A 15,259-nucleotide genomic window follows, 5' to 3' on the forward strand; every position below is an offset into this window, starting at 1 on the left:
GCAGGTGCTCCCTGCTGTGTCCTGTCCCGCTCCCTGTCCTGCCACACCACCCTCTCCAGTGGGGAGGGGAAGAACATGGGAGGCTGAGTCACGCCTGGGCTCCTCTCCCCTGGTTCGTATTAAAGTTTAACTCCCAGCACAGAGTGTCAGCGAGTCAGCCTGGATGAGCCTCGGGGGCAGAGATGGGGACTTGGCGTTACTCAGCCAGGCTTGATCCAAAGGCCTCTTTCAGAAATTGTAAAGCAATTCCACAGTCCTCAAGCTGCATCTGCCAGGCTTTTGCTAGTGCTTCACTGGGCTGCAGCTGCAGGGGCACTGGTGGGACAATGCAGAGTAGCTTTTGGGGTTGCACAGGCTCTCTCCTGAGGCTGAGATGTGAGCCACCCTGCTTGCTCAGGAGCCTTGTCCTGTCTTTGAGGACATCTTTCATCCAAGGAAGCTGTGTGTGACTCAAGCATTTTGGGGTGTGATGCTGGGCAGAGGGTTCATGCCTAATCTGCAGAAGCTTTCCAGGACTTGAATGAGGCTGTGAGACGCCCCTGCAGGCACCATTTCACATGCCCATCCTTGGTAGGAAATGCTCTCCTGAGCCAGGGCTGCACACAGCAAGGTTTGCAAAGGGAGGAGCCAGTTACAGCCTGCACACAATAGTTAAACAGTAGACACTGAAAGCACATGCATTAGCACACACTGACCACCATTTATTGCTCAACCTGCCATGCACAGCCCAAACCAGCAGATTTGGCTCATAGAATCCTGAGGGTAGGAAAAGTCCTCTAAGATATTTGAGTCCAATTGTTAACCCAGCACGGCCAAGCCCACCACTAAGCCATGACCCTGAGTGCCACATCTACACGACTTTTAGAGACCTGCAGGGATGGGGGAGGACTTAACTGCTTCCCTGGGCAGCCTCTTCCAATGCTTGACAAACCTTTCAGTTAAGAATTTCTTCCTAATGTCCAGTCTAAACCTTCCGTGGTGCAGCTTGAGGCCATTTCCTCTTTCAGGCAGAGAGTGAGAAGTTGTAGAGAGTTATAAGAGTCTTGAAAGAGAAAGATCAAATCCCTCCACAAGCACAGCACCATTCCTTGTGGCATGTCCTGGTTCCCAGCCCATCAAGGGCCAGCAACTCAACAAACAGGGTTGACAGGAGCCACAAGCAGCCCCAGGCCCGAGCTTAAATGGGAATGTTGGCCTTGGGGAGAGCGGGGGTCCCAGGTGGGCTGGCTGGGGTTGTTAAAGGCTGTTGGTGCCCATGGGCCCTGGCACTGTGTCCAACCCAGTCACCACTAAAGAGCAGGTGTGGGTTTCTCTGATCTCCACAGCAGTGGAGATCTCCACACTGTCTGATTGACTCACACACCGAGCACAGACAACAGAGCAGGGAGGGCAAAGAGCAAGGTAGGTTTTACATAGTAAATAATTTATTCATTAATTGTTTTCGGAGCACAGACAGCACACCACTAGCTTCCTGCAGTGGCTGTTACTATGTTTTCTTCGTTCCCAATGAAATTTAGGTCCCTGGGTCATCTTAATCAGACTCACTTGCAAACTGCACAAGGCAAACCCAATGTACAGATGTTCTCTGCTTTAAAAACAGGAGAAGGTGGGAAGACATTGAGAAAGTGGTACGAAATCATTGTTCATCTTTCTATATTAAGGACAACCAGGCTGCTGAGAGCATGAAAAAGTGTTACCTGATAAAAACTTTGAGCCTTTTAAGGAGCTGTAAATGAAAACAAAAAGAAGAGGATAGCATGGACATGGATTAAAACCTACCCTCTGAAAACTAGTGGGAAAAGTAAAGGAGAGAAAAGTGCTTGATTTATGTTGCTGAAGAAAAAGACATGTCAATACTCAAGGAAGAACATCAGGATTTTATTACTTTTAGAAGGGCTATGGTCCACTTGCAGAGGATCCCGTCCTGTCAGTATGTGGGCCACCTGCAACAAGAAAGATGTGTTTATTGTGTTTGGTAATAGCAGCAGTGCTGCAGATGCAAGAAGATGTTTGGTCTCATAACTCATGGTGAAAGGCAGCTGAAGAAGAGGAAGGAGACAGCTTAAACAGCGAATTGCACTGATTCCGAAAGGAGCCAGGAGTTCTTTACTGGTTCAGATTACAAACCCATGTAAAAGGGAAATAGGTAGAAATGTTTATCCCTTATAATCCCATTAGGTAAATAATCTGTTCAGGAATTCAAATCCTCTGCTAAAGAAGGCCGTATAGATACCCCTGCCAGCAGGTCACAGGGGCCCAGGGCTGCAGCTGCCTCCATCCTGTCCTTCTGTTCACTAAGGCTCTGAAAGAGCCACAGCACAGAAATAAAAGCTGTGTTCTCACCGATGCAGCAGTGTGTCCCCATGCCACCCCCTGTGCTCCAGCAAAGTGCATTTCTTTACCAGCCTTGGCACGTAAGAACTTTCTAGCACCTAACAAGCCAACCAGGACCAGCTCAGAGGAAGGCAACAAAGCAAGTGAGCACCTGGAGGAGCTGGCTGCTGAGCTCTGTGCAGGGCTCAAGGGCTCTACAGACCCGAGAGCATCATCCATTTCTGCACGTGAAACCGAGCTGCAGGCACAGGTTCAGCTTTATTTCTGATGCTCCTCTCCCTTTGTACTGTTTTTCTCAGCTGGTGAGGTTTTTTTCCCCAAGAATTTCCAATTAGCAAATGTCTCAGCAGTGTTTTAAGAATGCAAATCCTGATGGGAACCTTAGCCTGAGCGTAAAACACATACAACCCCCTTGCTTAGCAGGTGACTGCTGGGTTCACAGGGAGACCCAGAACCCAGGGTAAGAGCCCCTGCAGAGCAGAGCCCCACAGCATGGCAGGGCAGGGGCTCTGTGAGGCAGGGACATGGCTTGGTATCACCTGTAGATCTTGTCTGATCCTCACGTTTATTCCACAATCTGCCTTGCTACCCCACCCTTGCAGGAAGAATGGGCTGGAAGGGTATGTCACAGCTGCCTGCTTACATACCTAGGCTGGGTAGAGAGCAAGCTGCCTATGTCCAGGTCCAGTGGTGCGCCGTGGATGGGGATGGGAAGCCCCTGGGAGGCACTGGAAGCACCCCTGGGGGAGGGTAGTGGTGGTGGTGGTGCACCACGGGCGGCCTGGGACGATCTGCCTTCACTGCCAGGGGAGCAGCAAGCTGCAGGTCCTTGTTGGAGAGAGACAAAGTGTGGGTGGAGAAACCTGTGCCCCCATGGGAAGGGTCTCTGGCTGAGGAGCTGTGGTCCCACTCAACCACCAGTTCAGAAGGTCCAACAAACACTTGGTGACTTCAGATTTCCCCTGATACTCAGAGGCACTCAGATCCCACTCCCTCCAACTTATTCCATCAGTCAGTGCCAGGGAAATGCAGAGTGACAGGACGGCCTGGAGAAGCGGAGGGATCAGGGGATGCATTCTTTCTTTCAGCACAAGGAAAAGTTAGCCTGAAGGTCGTGGGGTAGGAAAAGTACAGAGGAAGGTTTTGCAACACTAGCATCTCCCCTCCTCTACAAAGATCAACTTTCCTTTCTTCTTTGATAATAAATGCCACGGAGGAGAGACTGGACATTTTTCCAAAGCACTTAAGGATCCTAAGGAGCTCTATCACCTTGTTAAAAATAGTTTAGGAATTGGGCATTTAAGGATATGTTCAAATTTACCTACCCCTCATCAGGCACTGGACACATTTTGAAAAAATCCCTACAGGGCTCTACATACTAAAATATATCTAAGAATCTGTCTTTTCAGAGCTGAGTAGCAACTAATTTTCAGTGAGGCAGGAACCAGAGCAGAGAGGCTCCAGGTACCATCACAAAATCTGCGTTTCAGCTCTAATCCATTTGATACTGCCAGGTCAGCATTTACTAATAAATTTACTAATAAAGTAATTTGTAACATGAATAATATTCATAGAACTACAGAATGGTGTGGGTCGGAAGGGACATTCAAGACCCTCTCATTCCAAGCCCCAGCCATGGGCAGGGACACCTTCCACTAGCCCAGGTTGCTCCAAGCCCTGTCCAACCTGGCCTTGAGCACTTGCAGGGATGGGGCAGCCACAGCTTCTCTGTGCCAGGGCCTCACCACCCTACAGGGAAGAATTACTTCCCAATATTTAATCTATACCTATCCTCTTTCAGTTTAAAGCCATTCCCCACTGTTCTACTACTGCTTGCCCTTGCCAAAGGCCCCTCTCCAGCTTTTCCCCTGCTGTTTCCAGCTGGGGACCTGCAGCAGCAGATACTCAGTGTAAGGTGTCTTGTGTTAGTGGTTCAACCCTACAGGCCAGGTCGCTTTCAGAGCTGGACTGAGTCCAGTCTGCACTTGTGAGGAAACATTCTTCCATGGGGTCCTGTCACAGTGCTCCTCACGGCAAAAAGGCTGTGCTGCCTCAGAAACAGGCTCCTGGCGCTGTGGGTTTGAAGGTGTGCACAGCTGTTGGATGTCCCAGACTCTCTGTGTGTTTTGTCCAGGCCCTGTATCCTCCCCAGGTGATCAGCCATTGCCTCGTGTGAACGAGGATGCCCCTCAGGCCCAGGGGGTTGTTACCTGCTGCGTGTGCTGGAGTGGGGCAGAGCCGGGTCCCGTGCGCTGCGCGAACGCCGCCGGCGGCAGAGCCTTCAGCATCATGTTCTGCATCACGATCTGGTGCATCTGAGCGTTCTGCATCAGCATCATCTCTACCATATCTGGGAAGAGGTCACCCCCCAAGGAAGAAAATAAGAGCTTTATCAATGACTGACAAGCAGCAGAGGCATGACAGTGGGGAGTGCCCTCCAGCACACAGACGGCCACTGCGAACAAGGCAAAGCAGCTGACAGGGGCACATTAAGAGTATTGTCATTATTTGCCCAGACAGTGCAAAATTAATGCCTTTGAATGAGACTGTTCATACCAGTTTTCCTCTTTCTCTTCCCTTCTACAGGAAAGCTGCTGATGAGCATCTTCTGTCTGTTCATTCCCCTGCAAGCCCACACCTCTGGTTGTGCTGAGAGGCTGGACAAGGGCTGGGGCTGTAGCCCTCCCTTACTCCTGGATGCACAGACTGTGCTCTCCATTGCTTTGGCCCCAGACCATTGCTTTCCATGTGAGAGGTTTCCTCAAATTTGCGTGACATTGCAGTGCCACCTTGAGAGTCCACTGACTCATAGAATCATAAAGGATGGAAAAGACCTTTAAGTCCAGCCCTCAAACTGCCACTGCATGCACATCAGATCTCCTTACCACAATCTCTGGGATCACAAAGGGTCTGTGCAGTGTAAATAATTCGCCCGGGGGGGAGGTGAAGAGGAAGAGGCGAGAAAAAAAAAGTAGGGGAAAAAAGATCAAGGCGACTCTCCTTTTCCTTTTTACTGGTCATACAAAAAGTATTTTACATGTGGCAGCTTCAGAAGAGTCATGCATGAATTGAGACTATTTTGTTCGTGAAAATAAACTCTTATTCAAAAATCCAGATACTTAAATGAAGAATAAGGTGAGAAATGCTGTAGTTTCATGACTGAAGATTTCTGTGTGGGTTGAAGAAAACGTTGGCTGAAGGCTGAGCCAGGGAAGTCATCCCAGGTTTTAGTTCATGTGTTATTCCACCTATGTTTAGAAACAAACCCTTTTATTGGCATTGCACTATATTTAGATCAGCACTTTCCACTATTCTGTTTTGTTTCCAAACACAGGGCATAATAAAAGCCTGAGGAGATTGAATAGCAGGTTAAGAGGGGACAGAAGAATAAAACCAGATTTTAGAAGCCTGTGCGTTAATTTTGGAATCACCTGTGCACACGCGTTTGACCTTGTTAATATTGCTCAGTGCCATGAGCTGAGCTGTTCTGCCTTCCCAAGCTCCCCTTGAGTTTGTAGCCCTTCTTTCTTTAGTTTTAGTGATAGGAGTTTGTCTGAAAGCCTCTCGGAACTGGTGCCCATCCCAGTTACGGAGTGCAATTCCCACAGCTCCGCCGGCAGCCTGCTCATGAAACAGCCCATTACTAACCAGCTTGGATGCTGTCCCGTGCCCCCTCCCACGTGCCATGACACCTCACCTGCCCTCCCTGGGCCTGCTGATGGGAGCTGGCTGCTACACAGAGAGCACCTCACCTTCCTTAATGCTTCCAGAGTGGGGGGCTGCAAAGGGATGGGCAGGGGGGATCTGCGTGATCACAGGGGATGGCTGAGGCAGCTGCTGGATGATGGTGGCAGGCTGAGGTGGGATCTGAAAAAAAGGAAGGGAAATGGAGAAGTTTGGGTTGGTTTTTGCCAGCTCCCTCATCTTTGGGAAGGGCTGTCATCTGCCTGGACTTCAGGAAAATTTTGGGCATTGTCTCCCATGAGATCCTCGTGGGGAAGCTGTTGAGGTTGTGGGCTGCACGAGCAGACAATGATGTGCACTAGAACCTGATTGAATGGCCAGGTCTGGGCAATCCTGCCACTCCTTTTGCCACCTTGTCCCTAGGGTAAACCATGCACATTGTTAATTTTGGGCCTTATTTGTAAGGTGATTCCCCTTAGCTTTTGCTGAAGGTAGCAAGGGTCCCACACAAGAGCAAGAGAGGTATCTTCCCTTTTGGTGGGATGAGCAATGCCATACAGCTCCCAAATGGTTGTTTTCTCAGACTGGCAAAGTGCTAGTGATGTTTCCTAGGAGACAGTCCTTACTGTCTGCTGGATAATCCTTGGTGGCTCCGCTTGGGGAGCTGGAAAAGGGATCTGGTAGACTTGTGGGGGGACAGCTCTGTGATTATGACAATGTCCTCCAGCTGGTGCAGGTGGCTGTGAAAGCTCTTCCAGAAGGTGCTGCTCCTGCAAAATCAAGTCTCTTCTTAAAGAAAACCTGGTCACAGAAAGGCAGACTGTGTTGTTGTGCTCTCTGGACTGAATGGGATCACGCCCTGGGAACCTGCAGCAGGGCACAGCCACTACCTGCGTAAGCATAAGGGGAGTTTTCCTTCCCACATATCATGAAGCACAAGCAAAAAAAGAATGGGGAAAAAAAAAAAAAGTGCAGAACGAGAAGCCAAAAGTCTGGGAAAACATTTCATTAATGGTTGGTACCCCCCACAAAGTAGGAATGAGTAACAGTTACTATTGTCCCTACTTCGGCTGCATTAAAAATCCCTTCTTTGTATTTTGGCACTACCCCAGAAAGCTTATGACACAGCAGTCCAGGACAAACAGAATCAAGTCACCAACTACCTGAAGCAGGTGCAAGCTTCCTTAGGTGTAGTGAGGGAAGCCAAAGTGCTCCCCAGGCCCCCTCCCTGATGAGCTGTCCCAGCCTCCATATTCCAAAGCAGCAAAGCACTGATAGTGCCCAGCCCAAGAACCAAAGGATAGGAAAACACTGAATCCACATCAGCAGTGGATGTGCAGGTAAATGGGCCCTTTCTGTTGCTTCTGGCCACAGAGAGGGCTTTTACCCTGAGCTCCTGCAGCAGATCTTTCCTTCGCCTCAGGGCACTTTGGAGCATGTCCTCAGGTCTGTTCCCTGAAGGAGGAAAAGTCCATTATCTTCTTAAAGGATCACAAATACAGAGCTATTACAGCACCTACATTATGAGATTAATTTGGAAAATGCGTTATAAGATAGCCTGGCTTCTTCCACAAATGCATGTATGGATAACGACTTTGTGACATGTGTAGTCACAGCTGTTCCACAGCTCTACAAAGGCAATGCACCCTTTCTGAAATGAAACTCTTTAGGTGGCTCTCTAAAGCCCCCTTTTAACCTCCTGGCTTAGGAACTCATTTCAGCCTGAAAGTTTCTAGACGTACTCTGTATATGCAGAGGATGACTGACTGTTGTGACATCAAAACAAACTCAGTTTTGAATGTCAACTTTGCTTTTTCTTTTTTTGTTCTGAATCAACTTCCTCTTCAGTTCTCCCCACATGTAGTTGATTTAGAACTTGCTTGAAATGAAAATAAGGAAGAATGTTTTCAGATACATTGGAGACATGCCTGGCATCTGCTCTGGAAAGCATCACTTCGGATTTTGAAACTGTAAGTTGTTATAGGGATTTTTAATTTTTGGCCATAGATTGGAAGTTTCCCAACTATTTGTCCATCAGCTCAATGAATGGGAGCCCAGGTTACAATCTAGAAGTATCATTGAGCTTTTACTGAGAGCCTTTAACCTGTAGGTAATATAATTATAAACAGTGCCTGTGTACTGGAATGGGATGATCGACTGAGGAACTCCTCCCTGAGAACATCACTAAGCTCTTTCTAAATTATGTCCATAATTAGAACAAATGCTTCTCTTACTTGCAGCTGGGAGAGATGACTCCATCTTTTCCAGGTTCTCCTGTTCATTTTTTAGTCTCTGTTGGTAGAACCATAACAAGAACTGGTTATGAGTCAGGCAGCAAAGCTCACAGGAATTTCTAGCCCTACCTTATGACATAGGTTGGGATGGAGGAAATAAAGCAGAAGTGGAGACAAATGCTGGTCCTCACTACAAATCTAGTTACAATAACAGAAATGTCATGCTTCCAACCGTCCAGGACATTCCAGACCTGAAAATTAATAACATGGTGAATCAGGAGATTTATACATAATTTATGTTGGATGGAAGAGAGATGGATTGTATGAAGAACTTGATAATGCCAAGTTTGGGGTATTTGGTACACTAATAGGCCTAAATGACCCTGTTCAGCTCTACCTGCCACTCATGTGCCCCTTTAATCTCAGCTCTAGGTCTTCAGTTCATACCTGAATTATACTGGATGAGCATTAATCTGCAGTTCAACCCCAGCCATGCTGTGACTGGCCACAGATTCTTTTAACCTTGATCCCAATCTTCAGTCACTTCCAAAGGTGGCAATGGACCTGCCTCACCACAGTGAGCTTGCCTGATGGATCTGGAATCTTGGCTGAACCTGGCCACCATCTCTGGCTCTGCCTCCAGCTAGGCCCCTGCTCTGCTGATGTGTTATTATGCTGAACTCCCTGCTCCTCAGAGAGCAGCTGGCCCTTGTTGCTCCCTAATGCTCAGAAATTAGAGACCTTTCACTCGCACCCAGGCTCCCTCCATGGTTCTGCACGGCTGCACACTGCTGAAAGCTTTGCCTTCCAATGGCTGCTGCATCTAAGAAAAAAGGCTTTGCTGCGGAGACAGGTTAGACACCACTTGCAGCACCCACGCCTCCAGATAAATTGCCTGGTCAGGTGGTTAGAGCATGGTGCTGGTAACACCAAGGCTTTGGGTTTGATCCCTGTACAGGCCATTCACTTCAGAGCTGGACTCGGTGATCCTTGTGGGTCCCTTCCAACTCAGAATACTCTGCTCTCAGATAACACCTCAAGTGGCTTCTGGAGGATATTGAAGCAGAAGATCCACACCAGTGGATGTCGGATGTGCTGAGGGTGGAGGAACAGAGCAGAGTGGAGAACACAGAGTGCAGAATCACAAGCAAGGGGAGCTGGGATTCTGTGCAGCACCTCATATGCTGCCAGCCCATGTTTCACCAGGCAACATGTCTGATGTGACAGCAGACATGAAGTTGCCTTAAAACAACCCGAGGTCCTCTTTATCCAAAATTTACTCCTAAATTTTGCCTGTCACAACTCGAACTGGTTTTCAGCTGATGACATCTCCCATAAGATCAAAGTCTATTTAATTTACCTTAGGTCCATGTAAGCTTGTACAATGTAATTTAAGAAAGTGACAGTAGCTATAGCACCGCTGCACATTGGTCTGCCTCTTCTTGCGTGAAGAAAGATGTTCTCAGTTGGCTACCCCCATTGTACCTCAGTAGAGGTATAATATTTTAAAACACAATGTTACTGCTTAAACAGGCAAGAGCAAAAAGCAGAGCAAAGGTGACTGCTGCGGAATTATTCCCTTACCTTCTCTAGGAGTTTGAGTTTCAGTCGTGTCAGGTGGTCCACCACTGAAGGATCTGCCATCATAGTAGTCTCCTGGAAGAGCAGGCAGGCAAAACCAGGTTAAAAAGCTAAACGAAGGCAGGTAGGCTTTCAGTGGTCATTCTTTCCCCTCCACGATCTTCACAGGAGAATAATTCCATTATTAAAAAACATTAATACAAGACTGGGAGAACCCGCGAGAAGAAGAGAAAAGCTGCCGTTTCACTCCAAGGTAAGAACGAGCACAGGTGGTCACCACAACGTCACAGGCACAGCTTTCCCTGCCATTTCCATCAATACAATTTTGTGCTGCAGGTCGTGATGCCTCCCTCACAAGAGGAAAACTGAGGCTGAATATTTATTTGTCCGTTCTTGATGGTTGCTAGCCTTCCCCTGGCCGTGTTACTAAGCCTGGCCTCCGTGTTGTTAGAGCCTTTTAAGTAGCTCAGAGTTTTGTGCCTGTAACCTGGTTGCTAAGTTTGCAGTGTTGATACATAACATAAACAATTTTATCTCCAGGCGTAGAAGCTTGTGTACCTTCAGTAAAGCAAATGCCCAGCACATTAATGGACAAGAAAAAAAGAGATAAAAGCCAGTGGTTCCTTAACAGAAGCCTAATGGAAGGGGTCAGGTTATGATTTTGCTTATTGACACCTGTTTATCCCACTGTAAGGGGTCTGCACACTTTTGGCATAACCCTTCACGTGAGTTTTCATCGTCACATAGTAAGTAATAACTCTGAAAATGAGGGAGCGTAGCTGGAACTCCTCCCTGGCTAAGTTCAACAGTAAAGAGGCTGTGGTGTAACATCCTTTTGCTTACCATCCCCTAAGCAACCTGTAGAGTGGCTCCCCCTGCCAGCGTAAAACAGGGTAACATTTGTCAGTGACATCCATAAAATGAACGTCGAGGCGTAAGAAACCAAGTAGCAGACACTCATTCTCAGTATCATATTTTAAGCCCAGTTCTGCTCCTAGGAGAGCAAAGTTACACCACCTTTCTCACTTGAAGGCCGCAGCAAAACTGCAGCTGAGCCACTGCAGGCAGCTGGAGCAGCTGAGAGATGCTTCCAAGCTGTGTGGGAGCAGTATAGACCAGCTCCTCCAGCTGTGACCCCCACAGCATGTGTGCCGTCTGTCCTTAAAAAATACACAGGCTAGGAGTCCCTGGAGAGGTCATAGAAACTTCATTATTAGGCAAAAAACCCCCTTTTTGATTGCTAGAGAATATTGAGCTGATGCTCTGCCATCAGCTGGTTTAATACAGTGCCCCCTGAAAGTTAAATTTCTAGAGCCTTCATTGCAGTATAGATAGAGGGTTACAAGAAAGGTTGAAAAAAAGACCCAGGTATAAATATTCCATTAAAAATACAGCACCAGTGTTAAAAAACTGAGTTGACTAAAGGGGAAAGGAAGAGAGAGAAACTTCTTCCCAATGTGACAGGTATCCCGGAGGAGATCCAACACTAGGTAAAAAAAAATGCTTTCCAGTAAATCTGCTAAATGGATTTCTCTTTTCCCCACTTATGGATGCCTTGGTCACAGTGTGATCCCTGCTCTAGGGACAGCTTACAACCTGCTAATTAATGACTTGCCAGGAATGTGCCAGCCAGGCACAGGATCTTGCTGAAAGGGATCTGTAGCAACACTGAATCCCAAATGAGGGATCACACTTGAGCATGAAGATGCAGAAGAGCAAAATCAGACAAATTTAATTCTACCAGGGAGTAACAGCAGGGCTACATGCACCTCACAGGAGACAATTATTCTGCTCTATTTAGCAGTGCTGAAGTCAGAGTTTGGACACTGTGCCTAATTTTAGACATGGTGGCTTTAGAGGGAAAGGAAGTGCAGAAAAAAAATTTAAAATGGTGCATTTACAAAATGTAGGTTCTGAGGAAGACTTGTAAGAACTGGCTTTATTTAATTAGTAAGTGGATAGTGAGAAGAGGACAGGCCAGCAATCTTTAAATAAATGAGAGGATACAATCAAAAACAAGATGTATGGGGGTTCTGTTCGGAAAAGGCTGGGCATTTGGCTTAATGAGAAAGAGGAAAACCTGATAAAAACATGAAAAAAAAAATCTCAATTAACCAGTAAGAAAAATGATGGAGCAGCTATGAAAGAAAAAAAAAATTCACAGAAGTTGTTTACGAACAATATGAAACAATAAAAAACAAATGCTTTGAACTTTGTAGAACCATTAGATACTCCTCAGATACAAGAACGGATTAGATAACCTGGTGAGATCCATACCAGTATTACATTTCTCTGATGTCTTTTATTGATTTTGATATTTTATACCCTTAATTTTAATTACTAGGAGTTCTAAAAGACAATATTAAAAGAATATTTTATTAAAACAAACTGACACACCCGGAAATGTCCAGAGACAATAAACTTCCATGTTTTGGTTCCCTAGAGAGCAGACTCTACCATTTCAGTCTTAGAAGACTGTTTTAATGTGTTAAAGGAGTTAAAAGAATAAAAAAACCCCCACAAATCACCAGAAGGACATATAATTTCCTTCCAATCGATTGTCTCCTTCTGTCAATTGTAATGTTGCAAGTTAACACTTGAGTCAACTGAATTAGATCAGCACTGGAAATCCTGACATTTCAGCAAGCAGCCAGAGATATAAGAAAATATAATGCATCAGTTGTTTATTTTAAAAAAAAACCAAAATTGTCAAAAACCCAAAACTTATCAAGCCCAAACAAACCTGATGGTGGTGAAGCACCTCTCCTACAGGGAGAGTCTGAGAGAATTGGGATTTTTCAGCCTGGAGAAGAGAAGGCTTTGGGGTGTCCTAATTGTGGCCTTCCAGTGCCTGAAGGGAGCTGCCAAGAAAGATGGAGAGAGACTTGGGACAAGGGCTTGGAGTGACAGTACAAGGGGCAATGGAGTCAAACTAAAAGAGAGTAGGTTTAGATTAGATGTTAGAAAAAAGTTCTTCCCTGTGAGGGTGGGGAGGCCCTGCACAGGTTTCCCAGAGAAGCTGTGGCTGCCCCATCCCTGGAAGTGTCCAAGGCCAGGTTGGATGAAGCTCTGAGCAACCCGGGATAGTGGAAGGTGTCCCTGCCCGTGGCAGGGAGTTGGAACAAGTTGATCTCCAAGGTCCCTTCCAACCCACACCATTCTGTGATTCCATGAAACATGAAGTATTCATTTTTAGCCGGAGCAAGAAGTCAAAGCAGCAATTAATTTTAAATCAGTTATTTTTAAATGCATCTTATTTAGCAAGTTTGCCATTATAAATGGTGTGATATTTTATCTTTTTCTTTTAAGAAACTTCTTAGTTCTAAGTTTAAGCTTCCTTTCACTTCTCAGTGTTGTGGTTTAAAACCATCTATAAATTAAGCTCCAAGCAGCTGCTTCCCTTCCCTCCACCCTCTCCAGTGAGAAAGGGACAAAGAGGTGGAGTAAGGCCAACATATACTGTCCACCAGCAACCTCTGCAGTGGGTTAAAACTTAATCTTCACTTTGCTCTGGATGCAGATGAGCTTTCTGATCACTAGAGAAAGCCTTGCTGTCCCAGCCTTGCTCAGCTTTCTCTCTGGAGCACACTGCTCTGTTTTTTTGGTGTCTGTAACGTGGGAGACCAGGAAATTGCTCCAAAATGGTTTATTGTGAGAACAGGAATACGTCCATGTTTCTTCCCACATACTTCTTGCATGGCGGTCGACACAGGCTGGGCAGCAATAGTCCACAGGAGCAAGCTAAGTCCAGTTCAGGACCTGCACAATGTAATGTCTGAATCTGGGGCAAAAGTCTACACACTTCTATGACCCTTCAGAAGAACCCAACTTAAGGGCCAAATGCACAGAAAGGATCAGGGATAGAAAAGGGGGTGCTAGTTCATAAAGATGCACAGATGTCAGTGTTTCTTAGGAAGAAAAACCCAGTGTATTGCGGGTTACCTCTGAGCTGAGCCAAGTAACAAATTTGATTAAAGGCTGTATTTTCCAGTGTGATTTTAATGTCTTCAAAAGACAAAGAAGCCACCATTTTTGTAGGTGACTCTAAGGTTAATAATACTCAACATTAAGAAAAGAGCACCTCATTTCTCCCTTGTTATCCCACAATTATCTCCAGAGGTCACTGTTGCTGCATCTGTGCCCCTGGATGCAGGGACTCTGCGTTTCCTTACGGCTCAAGGAAAATAAAGCAGTGAGACCTTGTAAAACATGAAATATATCTATAAAAGGTGGTCTAGGCCTGCTGTAAAGGGCAACATTTCCACACAGGAGTTTATAATTGAGCTGGATGCTGACACTGGGGTTTAGAGACGTAACAAGAACTAATAGTTTTTGCAGCAGAATGTACCATAGAAAATGACTGTGCCTCAATTTAAAGACATCAGCCAACTAAGGTGAGGAAACAATGAAGGAAGGAGCTGAAGCAGCCGAGCAGGCAATGCCTGGTTGATGTATAACCAGTAATGTTATCTTAAAGACATTCATAAGGTGGTCACTCAGAGCTTTGGGGCCTCCATACAGAGGTGACCACCAGAGACCCTCAGAGACCTTATAAGGATATGGATATACGCTAGTAAGTATTTGGAAACGTCAGGAATATGCAACAGGAATGCGGGGAACAAAAATGAATAATTGTGTAACGCAGACATATCAGCTGGAACTGAGATGTCACGGGGTGCATTTTAGCGAGCTGATTCCTGGGGCACCTGACACGCCGAAATCATTCCAGCGTGGTGCAATAAAAGAGCACCCGGTTTCTAAAGCTCGCAGATTGAGTGCCGATTTTAGGCAGGTCACTCCCCTTTGCCAACACCTCCGAGTCCAACAGGGCCGCCGGCACTGGCCACTGGTAGGGCAGAGATGTAGCCTAAAACCTATATTGTGTAATTTTACTAGTGCCTTTGTACTGGTTTTCTAAAATGCTCGATAGATGGGAATTTTAACGACGTAAAGGGTTTCTCTTATCTGTGAACTGGACTGAGAAAGAGACGTAACATCTGACAAAACCAGTCAAAGCTATTCAGAAGCCTTGGACCCGCTCCAGAAGGCGTGATGCTGTGCCAAAGGAGACGAGGAGGAGGAAGAAGAGAAGATGAAGATGAGGTCTTGTTGAGACCCCCGACTCAAATTGGGGAGGCGTGGCGAGGGCGGTACTGTGGGAGGCACGGTTTCGGAAGTGGGCGTAACAGCATTAGGTAATGCTTTGAATTGTTAATTAGGTAACCAAATAAAAGCAAGAGGCTTTTGTAACTCAGGCACGCGCGCTTTGGGAAATACCCCTGCGCATCACGGCCGCCGTGGTAAAGAGAGTGCTTTTCGCTTTCTTTCTGAAAGAGTCCTAGAGTGTTGTTTTCCGGCACCACAGACGGAAGGGCGCGGCTCCCACGACACCCTCAGTGGCTGCAGCGGCGGCTCCCGGGCGGGAA

General features: G+C 46.6%; 1 protein-coding gene across 1 annotated transcript; it reads right to left on the reverse strand.

Annotated features, from left to right (window-relative positions):
* Window positions 1-1,857: 1,857 nt before the first annotated feature.
* CUNH21orf58 (chromosome unknown C21orf58 homolog) lies at window positions 1,858-15,191 on the reverse strand. The gene is made up of 9 exons (XM_027752050.1): window positions 15,111-15,191; window positions 9,837-9,908; window positions 8,253-8,310; window positions 7,406-7,473; window positions 6,645-6,788; window positions 6,087-6,201; window positions 4,545-4,684; window positions 2,982-3,162; window positions 1,858-1,943 (listed from the first exon to the last, which is right to left on the reverse strand). Exons 2-8 carry the CDS (start codon window positions 9,897-9,899, stop codon window positions 3,007-3,009), a joined length of 744 nt encoding a protein of 247 aa, XP_027607851.1. The 5' UTR covers window positions 9,900-9,908; window positions 15,111-15,191; the 3' UTR covers window positions 1,858-1,943; window positions 2,982-3,006.
* Window positions 15,192-15,259: the final 68 nt, after the last annotated feature.

The sequence above is a fragment of the Pipra filicauda genome, unplaced genomic scaffold (genome assembly GCF_003945595.2).
Source record: "Pipra filicauda isolate LSUMZ 115617 unplaced genomic scaffold, ASM394559v2 scaffold21_size4447388_pilon, whole genome shotgun sequence".
NCBI classification, from domain to species: domain Eukaryota; kingdom Metazoa; phylum Chordata; class Aves; order Passeriformes; family Pipridae; genus Pipra; species Pipra filicauda.